Here is a 14649-nt window from a genome sequence, read left to right as displayed (position 1 = left end):
AGAATGTAGTGCTCACTAATGCATATAATCACAATTCAATAAATTCATATCTAGAGCACGCTAAAAATAGGAGCCAGGGATACAAAAACATAGTGATTATATCTGTATACATATGTGAGCTACTTGTATGAGATTTCCCAGATTTTTTCTTCTTCCAATGTGCAGAAAATGTATTTTATTTGTAAAAGATCGTTACACTATATAGAATAAAGTTCTGTGATTGAGACCACCAGCTATTTCTGCACAGACAGTGACTCGTGTTTTACCCCGCCCCAGTCCCCTTTTTTAATTGGTTGTACAGTTACCTTCAAGTTCTGATCCTTGACTGTTAAATACCTTTAAATGGATTTCCCTTCATGTGAACAACTTTTTTTAAATGACCATCTTCAAAAAGTTGTGGAGATGTTATTATCCATTTTATTCAGAAGAAATTAAAAATTTTATACAAGATTTATTTTTTAAAAGAATAAAAGAAAAGAAAAAAAGTTACCTATATTGCTTACACTTACTGAACTTCTCTTCAAGTGTTCTCCAGCTAGGGCTTCTTAATATAATACATGAAAGAATGAACATAACCAAAATGAAAAATAAAACAATTTTATCCCAGTTCCCAGTGTTTAATGGGGTAGAGCTCCCATTCGAGGTGGCGAGTGCCAGACAGCAGAGCTGGTACGTTTAAAGTAGCGAGGTTTACTCTTGCAGAAGATGCGATCCAGCTTTGGGGGTTCAATCGCCCCGTAGTGAGAGTCCACGTCAGCCGGGTGGAAATATTGCTTCATCATAGACTGCTTCAGCTGGTTGCCTAGAGGGGAGGGAAGAATGGGTTCACTTTAGCATCGTGACTAAGGCTATGGGTCTTGTAGTTATAAAAGCTACCACTTTGCCATTGTGCTAATGGCTAGTTAGCAATGGCACCATAAACTCTTAACCTTCCTTCAAACTGCGCAGACATAAAAAAATATGGTATCCATGAGTTCATCTAACTCTGGGTATGTAGGAAAAACACAAAACCCCCCCAGCTTGATTGGCAAAATCTCAAACTATCCCTTTAAGAGCACAGTAAAAAGGCATAAAGGAGGCCTTGTGTGGGGGGTTATGCACCGCGTGTTGCTACGAGGCCTTGTGTAGAGGGGTTATGCACTGTGTTGCTACGAGGCCTTGTGTGGGGGGTTATGCACTGTGTTGCTACGAGGCCTTGTGTGGGGGGTTATGCACCGCGTGTTGCTACGAGGCCTTGTGTGGAGGGGTTATGCACTGTGTTGCTACGAGGCCTTGTGTGGAGGGGTTATGCACTGTGTTGCTACGAGGCCTTGTGTGGAGGGGTTATGCACCGCGTGTTGCTACGAGGCCTTGTGTGGAGGGGTTATGCACCGCGTGTTGCTACGAGGCCTTGTGTGGAGGGGTTATGCACCGTGTTGCTACGAGGCCTTGTGTGGAGGGGTTATGCACCGCGTGTTGCTACGAGGCCTGTGTGGAGGGGTTATGCACCGCGTGTTGCTACGAGGCCTTGTGTGGAGGGGTTATGCACTGTGTTGCTACGAGGCCTTGTGTGGAGGGGTTATGCACCGCGTGTTGCTACGAGGCCTTGTGTGGAGGGGTTATGCACCGCGTGTTGCTACGAGGCCTTGTGTGGAGGGGTTATGCACTGTGTTGCTACGAGGCCTTGTGTGGAGGGGTTATGCACTGTGTTGCTACGAGGCCTTGTGTGGAGGGGTTATGCACCGCGTGTTGCTACGAGGCCTTGTGTGGAGGGGTTATGCACCGCGTGTTGCTACGAGGCCTTGTGTGGAGGGGTTATGCACTGTGTTGCTACGAGGCCTTGTGTGGAGGGGTTATGCACTGTGTTGCTACGAGGCCTTGTGTGGAGGGGTTATGCACCGCGTGTTGCTACGAGGCCTGTGTGGAGGGGTTATGCACTGTGTTGCTACGAGGCCTGTGTGGAGGGGTTATGCACTGTGTTGCTACGAGGCCTTGTGTGGAGGGGTTATGCACTGTGTTGCTACGAGGCCTTGTGTGGAGGGGTTATGCACTGTGTTGCTACGAGGCCTTGTGTGGAGGGGTTATGCACTGTGTTGCTACGAGGCCTTGTGTGGAGGGGTTATGCACTGCGTGTTGCTACGAGGCCTTGTGTGGAGGGGTTATGCACTGCGTGTTGCTACGAGGCCTGTGTGGAGGGGTTATGCACTGTGTTGCTACGAGGCCTTGTGTGGAGGGGTTATGCACCGCGCGTCGCTACGAGGCCTTGTGTGGAGGGGTTATGCACCGCGTGTTGCTACGAGGCCTTGTGTGGAGGGGTTATGCACCGCGTGTTGCTACGAGGCCTGTGTGGAGGGGTTATGCACTGTGTTGCTACGAGGCCTTGTGTGGAGGGGTTATGCACCGCGTGTCGCTACGAGGCCTTGTGTGGAGGGGTTATGCACCGTGTTGCTACGAGGCCTTGTGTGGAGGGGTTATGCACTGTGTTGCTACGAGGCCTTGTGTGGAGGGGTTATGCACCGCGTGTTGCTACGAGGCATAAATAAGTCAGTGAAACGTACCCTCAGCCCATGTGGGGATGGGTTTCCTCGGTGCGGATTCGTCATCAGTAGAGTCATCACTGTTCTGATCCATCCCATAGTCCTCAGGGTTGGTGTTGAGAACAACAGGCTTGTTGCCCCCCTTAGGAGTGATCTCATATGACTGGGGAGACTGCTGCAAAGGGCAGGAAGACAAAATCAGGGATTATAGACATATGCATTTCTCATTCATTCTTCTCTTAGAATTAAAAACAGACAAGTTGATGTGATTTCTGCACCCAGCCAAGGTTGAATTGATAAAGTAGGTCCAGCGACATTAGAAGTCACATTGAGAGCGAGTCCTCATCTCCTACAACTGACGAGACTATTTCCATTTATCAGATGCTTTTATCCAAAGCGACTTAGTCATGTTTGCGTACATTTTACGTATGGGTGGCCCCGGGGGGGAATCGAACCCAACAACCCCAGCGTTGCACGGGGTCACGCTCTACCGACTATGGCTCTAACGAGAGCGTTATCCATACCTCGATATCCACAGTGACGTTGAGGACTCCTCCCTTCCCTGCAGGCGTCTTCAACACCACGGGCTATAGGAGGGAACCAGAGAAGTGCACACGAACATCGGTCTATAAAATCTACCACAGGATCGATATCCTCCAATGAGATACACAAGACTTTGCAGAGATTAGGAAAATCATTACTGACAACCCATAGGCTTCAACTCCAAGGGACAAACAGGAAAAACAAACGTTTACATTCAAAACAATGTAACCACAAGCGCCCCCCCCCCTCCTCAATGTTATAGTCATATGTCGGGGCCAATCCCACAGCTTCACCGTGGCCCTACACCAGGGTTCCCCAACTAGCGGGACCAACAAACTGTCATTGTTGGACAAAACACGTTGGAAATCTGTTCCCCACTCATAACAGAGATGTGATCGTATACACATGTAAGCAACATTTGAAATGATTCTGTTTGAGTCAAATATCTGTTTGGGCTTCTTGCGGTCAATTTGGACTCTACACGTTATTTGTAAATCATCTTCCGGCCCCACGACCACCTCCCCAAGAAAACAAAATAGAGCCGGGGGTTGATCTAGTTGATGCCCTACTCTCTAGTGGAGATCTGAGAGGATTTGATTGGTATAAGCAACATGGTGAAACTCCCACCTAGCATATCAGAGGAGCTACTACCAGATTGATTTTACCTGTCAAAAGTAGAGAAGTGTTCTCACCTGAACTTCAGCAGTCAGGTGGCTCTTGGCGGCTTCTCGCTGTCGCTCAGCGAGTCTCTCGGCTTCTCGCTGTCGCTCAGCGAGTCTCTCGGCTTCTCGCTGTCTCTCCTCGAGTCTCTCGGCTTCTCGCTGTCTCTCCTCGAGTCTCTCGGCTTCTCGCTGTCTCTCCTCGAGTCTCTCGGCTTCTCGCTGTCTCTCCTCGAGTCTCTCGGCTTCTCGCTGTCTCTCCTCGAGTCTCTCAGCTTCTCGCTGTCTCTCCTCCTCAGCTTGCCTCTGTTGCTCCTCCTATTGACAGAATAAAAAATGTTTCATTAGTACTTCAACCTACCCGTTAATGTCTTCTAACCCGAAAGTGTACATGTACAAAGTCCCCGATATGAACACCTTTTAAACGTTATGTACAAATCTGAAAGTACCTTCAAACCAAGTCTACACAATGTTTAAGACAGGAACAGACATGTTAAATGAATGGCTAATCCAAACAAGAGCGGTACGGTTGAAGCTGCATGACATACCCTCTTCCTCTTCTCCAACTCTCTCCTCTCCTTCTCCCGGGCAGCTCTCTCCACTTCTCTCTGAAGAGCAATGGCCTTCTCCCTCTCTACCCGCTCCCTGAAAACAGACACAATATTCAGCAACAATCTTCTCCGTCTCCACATTAAAAACCAAAGCTTTGGACTGTGAATAGTTTTGAACAATAATGATGGCAATGCCAGTTTGATAGAAGATCAAACTGATGAATTATTAAAGCCCGTTTTACGTCAACAGTCGTCAGTCATTTTACAGTTTTTCGTAATTCCATAAGAAAATAAACCCTTTCCATTCATCAAAAGTTGACAGGAAAAGTACCTCTCAGCAGATCCTTGTCTCTCCCTCTCCAGTTCTCTTTCCAGTTCTTTCTTCAGCTCCAGTGCTCGTCGGGCCTCGGTCATCTTACGAGCCCTTTCCTGCTCTTCTTCGGCTCTCCTCTTCGCCTGCAGCTCCTGCTGACGCTTCTCCTCCTCCTCCTGGGTCAAGGGTCAAAACATTTAACAACCCACGTGCAACCTTCAAGAGGCATCCAATTCAAATTTTAAAAAACAAAATGGCTGTCCTTGGGGCCGGTCTAGCAGGCAATGCTGCTGTTTGGACATTCACGTGTCAAGAGTGGGTACGGATTCTGCCTCTCCTATATCTGCCTATTACAAAATAAATCTTACTACTACTAATAAATGGAAAGTAGACAAAAGGACACAAACAATGGTAGGAGTGTCTTACAGACTGTTGAATCTTCTTCCTCCTGGTATCCTCCTCCATCTTCCTCCTCAGTTCCAGCTCCTCCTGGCGTTTGGTGGCCACCTTCTTTTTGGCTTTCTCCTCTGCCATGCGCTCCACTCGCAGCTGCGTGAACAGGGGAAAATAGTTTTACGAAAAACAAGAGTTTCCTATTGGACAAGTTCAGATAGTATCTCCCCGTTGCACTCCATTGTAAGGCGGTTTGTGCCCAAATGAACACGACCCCATTACCGTAGCTTCTCCTCTGCATCAGATGTTATCCCTCCGTCATTCAGTAAAGCCGCGTCTCTCGTCGACGCCTCACCCCGCCGCGTTTCTCGTCAACACCTCACCCCGCCGCGTCTCTCGTCGACGCCTCACCCCGCCGCGTTTCTCGTCAACACCTCACCCCGCGGCGTTTCTCGTCAACACCTCACCCCGCGGCGTTTCTCGTCAACACCTCACCCCGCCGCGTTTCTCGTCGACACCTCACCCCGCGGCGTTTCTCGTCAACACCTCACCCCGCGGCGTTTCTCGTCAACACCTCACCCCGCGGCGTTTCTCGTCAACACCTCACCCCGCCGCGTTTCTCGTCGACACCTCACCCCGCCGCGTTTCTCGTCAACACCTCACCCCGCGGCGTTTCTCGTCAACACCTCACCCCGCGGCGTTTCTCGGCGACACCTCACCCCGTTTCTCGTCAACACCTCACCCCGCGGCGTTTCTCGCCAACACCTCACCCCGTTTCTCGTCAACACCTCACCCCGCCGCGTTTCTCGTCAACACCTCACCTTGTCGTGTTTCTCGTCAATCTGAAGCATCTTCTGCTCAATCTTCTTCTTCTTCTCCTCCTCTTTCTGATCTTCCTTCACCCGGGCCTCGACTACCCTCCGCAGCCGTTCATCCCTCTTCTTCTTCATCTCTTCCTGTTTCCTCCTCTTCTCTTCCTCCATCTTCTTCTTCCTCTCCTCTTCTTGCTCCTGCTTCTTCTTTAGTGCTTCCAGTTTCAGGCGTTCTCTTTCCTACAAGACAATTACACTTAGGAATCTGACAGAGTTACATAGCATAAAATGTTATTTAAAATTTTATTTTTAATTTTTATACATGCTAGTGGCAACTCATTTGGGACTGAGTGAAATCTGTGGTAGTATTATTTTAAAAATGGAAAGGGAGCCCATGAAGAGGGAATAAGATTAATATGGGACTAAAAGCACCACGGGTGATTTCTGAAAGAAAATGTATCTCGTGCGTAAAAAAAAAGAAGAAAAACCAGGTCCTTGTATTTCATTTAGTTAGTGAGGGGCAAACGTATGTTCTTGTAACGCGCTCGGTGTGCAGGCGCACTAAAACACGTTAGGACACAAATCTGATGAAATCTAAATCACAAAAGCCTTTGTGCCCCTTAGAACCCAACGTTAACTCAGATGGTGTGGCGTGTACCAAGTGGCGTGTACCAAGTGGCGTGTACCAAGTGGCGTGTACCAGTTAGAGCACACAAAGACCAAACCACCCCCCCCACATACCACACCATATTAGTCTGATACATACCACTACACCACAGCCTGACTGTAGAGGGGACAGGGAAAGAGAGATCCAATTAACAAGGCTACATATGTTGTCTGGTAACATTATGATCTGTTTTTAAACTTCCTAAACGTTTGTCTCAAAATGATCACAAAATGGTTATGATATGATCATGACAACATAGACGAGGGGATGGGCCAATTTTAATGATATATTTGAGGATAATGTCACGAAGGCAGGAATTATTCAAGAAATATCACGTCGCAATATCGGGGAGCCCCTAAAATGAGTAGTGATCTGTAGACTAACCTTGAGGTCGGCCCTGCCCGGCGTGGTGTGTTTAATGAAGGACTTCATGACCGTGTTGCGACCCAGAGAGCTCGGGGTCATCATCAGCATCTGGTTCTTCTGGACCGTGTGGAGGAACGACCTCATGTTGGGCCTCACCTACAGTAGACAACATTAGGGGTCTATTCATGGCAAGTAAACGTTATTTTAGGAAAAATACACTCGCTTCAGAACGTAAAACCTACTAAATGGATTTCAAAAGTGAACTTTGAAGTGATAATCCCACCACTTAATATAAATCACTATTTGGGAGAACTGGCAGGTTGTATGCCAGGTAAGACACAGCTAGTTGTTGTGAAGAAAAGCCTTGGATATCTTGGTTCTTACAGTCTGGCTCTTAACGGGGGGTGATGGCTTCTTCCTTGGGCTCTGGAATTCGTCGGCAGCTGCTCTGCGCTTGGCACTGAGACGAGGACCCAGACCTGATGATGGCTTCTGACCACTGCCATCTAGGAGAACACAAATCCGTTAACCACCAATACATCAATCTTTGCCAGTGCACACACACACACACAGGCTACATGGCCCTCTCGCTCTAAAGCATAGCTGTAACCTATTGACGTTACAAGCATGATTCAGAAGACGGACGGGAAGATATTTATGCAGCTTCGGTCGGTGTGCCAGTCCTTGCTGACGAGTGTGTGTGAGACGGTCTGCACCTGATCCAGAGTCTGGTGTGGCGGTCTTGGTTTTGCTGATGACCGAGGCTAGTGGCGGCACGGTGGGAGTGATCTGGGCCATGGAGCGAGTGAAACAACGAACCTCCGTAACACAGAGAACACCTGGGTGGTTCTGCTCCGTGTTATCCTGCTCAAATTAAAATAAATAAATGAGTTAAGGGAATCATTTCACTATGATCGTCAATATATTTACATAAGGAACAGACATAAACAGTAGAGCTAGACATCAACTACTAAAATCAGGGGGGGGGGGGGTCAATTCCCTTTCAGGAAGGAAATGAGGAACATCTGAATTGGAATTTTCCTTCTACTTTGTGAATTGACCCCAAGCCTGATATTAAATGGATATTTTAGATCAATGTATCCTTCAGGTACAATGTGGATGTTTCCTACCTCAGGAGAAGTCTGAGGAGCTGGGCTGTCAGTCTCAGTCTTTGCAGGCTCCTCTGACAACACCCTGCCACACACAACAGCCTATCAGATGCATAATAACCTAGGGTGTATTCATTAGTCGCACACCGTTACAAACCGTTTCACAAGCGCAAAAAAAAGAAGAAAGAAAGTGCAACGAAAACATTCTATTGGGCAAATTCAGGTAGTTTCGCCCTTGGCTTCGTTCAGTTTGTGTTAGATTCTGTTCTGTTCTTCATGAATACCCCCCTTAGTCTAGGCTTGGGCAGGATCCAGACTGTCATACCGACCTTGTGCCATACTAGGACAGTCGGTAATACCAGCACTGAACACAAGGGGCGCTATTGTAATCCGAAGGTTAGCAACTAAAATGCTAAACAGTTTGCTGAACGCACAAAACAAAATATTAAAAGACAGAAAGACTCTTGATCCAGGATCACTGTTACCAAGCTAAACGTGATCATGGAAGAAGCTAACCACAGCTAGATAACTAAATTAGCAAACCATATGCACATCTACAGAGCATTTGGCACATTCTAGACAGTTTAACTTTAGGTACAAGATATTTAGCTGACAAAACACAGTTGGTTTGTGAATTCCATCCTGTAACTAGGTCACCTGGCTGCCCAACAGTGAGTGACCATCCGGTAACTAGGTCACCTGGCTGCCCAACAGTGAGTGACCATCCGGTAACTAGGTCACCTGGCTGCCCAACAGTGAGTGACCATCCGGTAACTAGGTCACCTGGCTGCCCAACAGTGAGTGACCATCCGGTAACTAGGTCACCTGGCTGCCCAACAGTGAGTGACTCACACGGCGGCGCCGGTCTGTGTGCGCTTGTAAACAAAAACACTGGGAACTATGGTAACAGGTGAAATGAAGAATGCCATCTGCTTTATCTCCTAACATATTGCACAAGTTGACTGCAGGTATTTACTTAAAAGTAGTTATCAATATTCACATATATATACATATATATATATATATTAAAAAAAGAGTTAACAGTATTGTAAAACCATCTCATATTATCCAAATATTCCGGTATACGGTCCAAGCCTACCGTGGTATACATCATTCACATACCAATGACAACAGACGTGTTTATACATTAAAAGACAAGACGATGGTTGATAAAAAAATAAAAATAAATTAGGCCTAATAAAATGTGATCACTCACCCATCAGTCTGCACCTGGACCCCATGTCCATCCGTTTCCATCCATCCATCTTCTACAGCGGACAGACACACAACACAATACTATCATTCATTAGCACAGTATATATCATTACATTGTCAAGGCGTAATATGGATAAATGGCAACATAAAAAAAAGTTGCGCTCAACTCAGACTAAGCTCTGAAGCGGTAAATTAGTCATCTGACTAATATGAAAAAAAAATGCTGGCCTCACACCAAACCATATCGCTCACATCCAGTGGAGGCTGCTGAGGGGAGGACGGCTGTTGATAAAGGGGAGGACGGCCCATGATAAAGGGGAGGACGGCTGATGATAAAGGGGAGGACGGCCCATGATAAAGGGGAGGACGGCTGTTGATAAAGGGGAGGACGGCTGATGATAAAGGGGAGGACGGCTGATGATAAAAGGGGAGGACGGCTGATGATAAAAGGGGAGGACGGCTGTTGATAAAGGGGAGGACGGCTGATGATAAAGGGGAGGACGGCTGATGATAAAAGGGGAGGACGGCTGATGATAAAGGGGAGGACGGCTGATGATAAAGGGGAGGACGGCTCATGATAAAGGGGAGGACGGCTGTTGATAAAGGGGAGGACGGCTGTTGATAAAGGGGAGGACGGCTGTTGATAAAGGGGAGGACGGCTGATGATAAAGGGGAGGACGGCTGTTGATAAAGGGGAGGACGGCCCATGATAAAGGGGAGGACGGCTCATGATAAAGGGGAGGACGGCTCATGATAAAGGGGAGGACGGCTCATGATAAAGGGGAGGACGGCTCATGATAAAGGGGAGGACGGCTGTTGATAAAGGGGAGGACGGCTGTTGATAAAGGGGAGGACGGCTGTTGATAAAGGGGAGGACGGCTGATGATAAAGGGGAGGACGGCTGTTGATAAAGGGGAGGACGGCTCATGATAAAGGGGAGGACGGCTGATGATAAAGGGGAGGACGGCTCATGATAAAGGGGAGGACGGCTGATGATAAAGGGGAGGACGGCTCATGATAAAGGGGAGGACGGCTGTTGATAAAGGGGAGGACGGCTGATGATAAAGGGGAGGACGGCTCATGATAAAGGGGAGGACGGCTGTTGATAAAGGGGAGGACGGCTGATGATAAAGGGGAGGACGGCTCATGATAAAGGGGAGGACGGCTGTTGATAAAGGGGAGGACGGCTCATGATAAAGGGGAGGACGGCTCATGATAAAGGGGAGGACGGCTCATGATAAAGGGGAGGACGGCTGTTGATAAAGGGGAGGACGGCTCATGATAAAGGGGAGGACGGCCCATGATAAAGGGGAGGACGGCTCATGATAAAGGGGAGGACGGCTCATACTAATTCCTGGAATGGAGTCAATGGAATGGGGAGGTGAAATGAAATGAAGAATGCCATCTGCTTTATCTCCTAACATATTGCACAAGTTGACTGCAGGTATTTACCTAAAAGTAGTTATCAATATTCACATATATATACACACATTTTGAAACATCAAAAGACGTGGTTGACACCACTCCATTCCAGGAATTAGTATGAGCCGTCCTCCCCTCAGCAGCCTCCACTGCTCACATCACAAACTCCAGTCAAGGTATAATGGCAAAATGCCAGGTCATATCTCATCACTCACCAAGCCCGCTGACGTTACTGCTGCAGGTGGAGCTGCCCAGCCGAGCCTTCTTTTTCAGGAAGGACCTCCTGGAGGCTCTGCGGACAGACTCCTGGGTCATGCTGTGTCTCAGCCCTGCCAGGGAGCGCCGCACGGTCAGGGAGTGTCTCGCGGAGCTCCGCCCGGAACCCGTGGGCGTGGTGCCGGCAGCGATGGCTATCTTAGTGGCGGTGCGGCTTGGCGAGCGCTCTGGGTTGGGGTGCATCTGGAGCTCTGCAGAACGTCGCTCCGAGGCCGTGATCTTGACTATGGCTTCAGCCATGTGACTCTGGGTCGGAGGGGGTGTTAGACAGGGGGTCTGGGAGGTGACAGAGCTGGACAACTCCCTCTCACTCTCAGCTTCCTCTGGCTGCATCCTCTCCTCCTGGATGTGTTTGCTAGAAGCCTCATACTCCATCTCCTTTGGCTCCTGCTGAGAGTTGGTGGTCTGAGCAGCTCCATTGCGGGTGCTGCATACGGGTGGTGCAGCCTCAGGCTGGGTAGTCTGTTTGGCTCTGCGGGAACGAGGGGGCTTGACTATCTCTTCCAGTGTGACCGGAGATCCTCCATCATCCTCTGCTATCAGGTTCAGGGAGGTGGACACAGAGGAGTGACGCAGGTTGCTGCGTTTGCCCTTTGAGAAGCTGCAGGGATGACAAAGATAAAATTATAGCAGACGTCAGACGGGAGGCAGCATTATAGCAGACCTCATTGGTATTCACAAAGATACAAACACACGAGGGTGCTTGAAAGATGAACGAGGACAGATTAATTAAAGATAGTTTATTTGTGAGTTGTTTCCCTTTTTATTTGTGGATTAGTCATCAGGATTAGAGAAACACAATTTTGTATGACTTCGGGGTCAACATTCTTTCAAAGAACCAGCTAAAAAAAGACTACCATATGCATGTCAGTTAAAATAGCAACTTACTGTTCCCCTTATAGAACTAACTAAATACGTGTTTCAACCTGTCCCCAAAATAATATTGTGGGTTCACAGTTGGTTTTGGTATTTAAACCTGTGTGTCATTAACGTGTCTTGTGGGGTAAAATTATAATGTGCACGATGAAGCGCACATGTGGGGACCGGTTTAGACAGGATGTTACTCTGTTTATTGTCAAATTCCTGGCACTGGCTCTTGGTGAATGAAGGTGAATCTGATTCCTGTACTAAAACGTACAGTGTCACATGACTGACCAGATGGAACTTGATGAAAAGGCAGTTCTGTCTGAGACATAGGAACCTACGGTAGCAGGAAAATGAACAGGATAACCTACCGTCTCTTGGTGCGGTTCTCATTCTGACCCACGGACAGACGCTTCCTGCGGTTGCTCTTCTTCTGCGATGGAGTCTTTGGCATCAGTTCTGGCTCCGCACTGAAGTCACTGAGATAGGAAGGAAAATAAAATGTGAATATGAATGGCTCTGGAGAGAAAAATATATATACATATTGTGAAAAAACAGAGTATACAAAACATTAAGAACACCTGCTCTTTCCATGACAGACTATCCAGGTGAAAGCGATGATGCCTGACTGATGTCACTTGTTAAATCCATGTCAATCAGTGTAGATGAAGGAGGAGGAGGAGACAGTTTAAAGAAGGATTTTTTTTAAAGCCTCAAGACAATTGAGACATTAATTGTGTGTGTGCCATTCAGAGGGTGGAATGGGGCAAGACAAAAAATTGAAGTGCCGGGGTATGGTAGTAGGTGCCAGGCGCACCGGTTTGTGTCAAGAACTGCAACGCTGCTGTTTTTTTCTCCCCACACTCAGTTTCCATTCAACTTGGCAACCGTGGAAAGCATTGGGCGTCAACCATCAAACGCCAGCAACCCCGTGGAACGCTTTCGGCGCCATGTTGCGACGTATCGAGGTTGTTCTGAGGGAAACGGGGGGCTGCACCTAAATGTTTGGTATACTCAGAGTATACGGCTCTGAAGAGAAAGGTCCAACTGTTGCAGGATGAATCCTTCCTCCTGGCCATCATTACTTTACAGAATTACAAATGACAGTAGCTACAGATTGTTACACCAGATAATGTGATTTGATTACTGGGAGTTACAGGTTAGGTACTGGTTGGTGCAAGGCTGTCCCCGATGATAAATGTATTGGTCGGGGGCCTCCCGTGTGGCGCAGCGGTCTAAGGCACTGCGTAGAGGCGTCACTACATATCCGGGTTCGATCCCGGCCTCAACCAGAAGACCCATGAAGTTGCGCACAATTGGCCCAGCGTAGTCTGTGTCAGGGAGTTTGGCCGGCAGGGATGTGCTTGTACCGTCACGCTCATGCACGCTGGCTTCGGTCGCCAGCTGTAAGGTGTTTCCTCTGATACATTTATGCAGTTGACTTCTAGGTTTATGAGCAGTGTGGCTTGGCAGGTTCGTGTTTCGGGGGGGGGTCGCATGGTTCTCAACCTTCGCCTCTCCTAAGTCCGTATGGGAGTTGCAGCAATAGGACAAGACTAACTACCAATTGGATATCACGGAATTGGGGAGAAAAAAAAACTGAACATAAAAAAAAAACATGCCCATAAAACTAAAAACCGCTATTTTTCCATATATACAGTATAAACACATACTATCTGTATTTTAATCAAATCAACTATATGTACCGTGCTTGTATTGTGCTTTAAGCCCACTGTTTGAAAAAATAATTACGACACAAATGACTAGGAGTCTGACTGCAATTGACTTGATTATGTTGGGGTCTTTTTCTCCTGTACACTTCAGTCCTCCTACCTTGAGAACATGCGGTTGGCTTCCTGCTGGATCTCCTCGAGCCACACCATGTGGACATTTTCTATTTCGTTGGCGAACTCCTGAATCTTCCCATTAAACATCTGCATCAGGCTATGCGTCGACGACAGTACAGAGGTCATGGTTGCGACCTGGTGAAAATAAGAGGAAAGAATCAATTGTTTTAAAACGTTTGATGGGATGGTGAAACCTCCCACAAAACTAACGCTCTAACTAAATTGGCAAGCAGTTACATTTAACTAGGAAGGCCAAAACTTCAAAACGGTGACATTTTGTGTACATAACAAAATATTGTACAAATCGAGACATCTGACACATTAAACGGCGCGGAAAAAACGAAGTGACACGACAACCATTCCAGACAATCCAATACAATAACTCAAAACATTACCTAAACAAAAACGTTACATTTAACCAAATGTTCATTGACACCTTGCTTGCAGTAACAAAATGTCTAACTAGTTAGCTAACTTTAACTAGCTACAATTTTTGAATTTTCGAGCTAACCCGCGCATTTCCGCAAACTCGAGTAACGTCAGACTATGGTCGTGGATCCTAGCTAGCTACTTAACGTAACCAGTCTCCCGGACAACTTTGTTAGCAGCTAGCTAAATATATATCCTCTAATAATATGCAAAGTAAAATCAGATCATGTTGAAGAAACAAGATAGTCAGTGTTGTCTTAGCAATCTAGCGAGTTGTTGTTGAGATTTTAAAAGTCAACGTGAAAGATAGCTAGTTAAGCTAGTTAGCAAATAAAAAAACTTCCATACCATAAAACTCCTCCGGTTTCGAGAGAAAAATAAAAATCAGTCTCGCTTCAGCAGTTCACTCTATATTACAGGTGACTTCAACAATCTTTATGAAAAAAATAATATATATTAAATTGTAAAATACGACATTTATTTCTCTGCACAACAAAGTAACGTTAGTCCGACTTGACTTCAACACCCGCTGAAAACCGTTTAAATTGTTCCAAGCTGTCTAAGCAAATCAGGGACTGGTTTCTAATGACGTGTCAAAATCTGCTCCTCCCACTGACCAATCAGATTTAAAAAGGAAGTGTCGGGGGGCGGAATCACTGATTCTTTT

General features: G+C 47.1%; 1 protein-coding gene across 4 annotated transcripts; it reads right to left on the bottom strand.

Moving 5' to 3' along the window:
• Positions 1 to 394: 394 nt before the first annotated feature.
• Positions 395 to 14569, bottom strand: incenp (inner centromere protein). 4 transcript variants are annotated; one of them, XM_071415688.1, is made up of 18 exons: positions 14331 to 14569; positions 13540 to 13688; positions 12078 to 12185; positions 10782 to 11443; positions 9146 to 9197; positions 7951 to 8014; positions 7537 to 7684; positions 7205 to 7326; positions 6839 to 6976; positions 6554 to 6571; positions 5797 to 6027; positions 5009 to 5131; positions 4601 to 4758; positions 4267 to 4363; positions 3752 to 4036; positions 3041 to 3103; positions 2538 to 2691; positions 395 to 802 (listed from the first exon to the last, which is right to left on the bottom strand). In XM_071415688.1, the coding sequence occupies exons 1-18, from the start codon at positions 14331 to 14333 to the stop codon at positions 618 to 620; spliced, it is 2760 nt and encodes a 919-aa protein (XP_071271789.1). In that variant the 5' UTR covers positions 14334 to 14569; the 3' UTR covers positions 395 to 617. The 4 variants fall into 4 exon arrangements, with proteins under 4 accessions (XP_071271789.1, XP_071271792.1, XP_071271791.1 ...); XM_071415691.1 differs by lacking the exon at positions 3041 to 3103; XM_071415690.1 differs by lacking the exon at positions 6554 to 6571.
• Between the last annotated feature and the right edge of the window lie 80 nt (positions 14570 to 14649).

Source organism: Salvelinus alpinus, chromosome 9 (genome assembly GCF_045679555.1).
Source record: "Salvelinus alpinus chromosome 9, SLU_Salpinus.1, whole genome shotgun sequence".
In the NCBI taxonomy this organism is placed as follows: Eukaryota; Metazoa; Chordata; class Actinopteri; order Salmoniformes; family Salmonidae; genus Salvelinus; species Salvelinus alpinus.
The sequence above is the reverse complement of the archived record's forward strand: the minus strand, read 5'-3'. Positions and strand labels throughout refer to the sequence as shown.

Coding starts and splice junctions, on each gene's coding strand:
- incenp (XM_071415688.1), bottom strand. Junction 8,015..9,145: donor GTCCAGGTGCAGACTGATGG/GTGAGTGATCAC, acceptor TGTGTGTGGCAG/GGTGTTGTCAGAGGAGCCTG. Junction 2,692..3,040: donor ACGTCACTGTGGATATCGAG/GTATGGATAACG, acceptor TGCCCTTTGCAG/CAGTCTCCCCAGTCATATGA.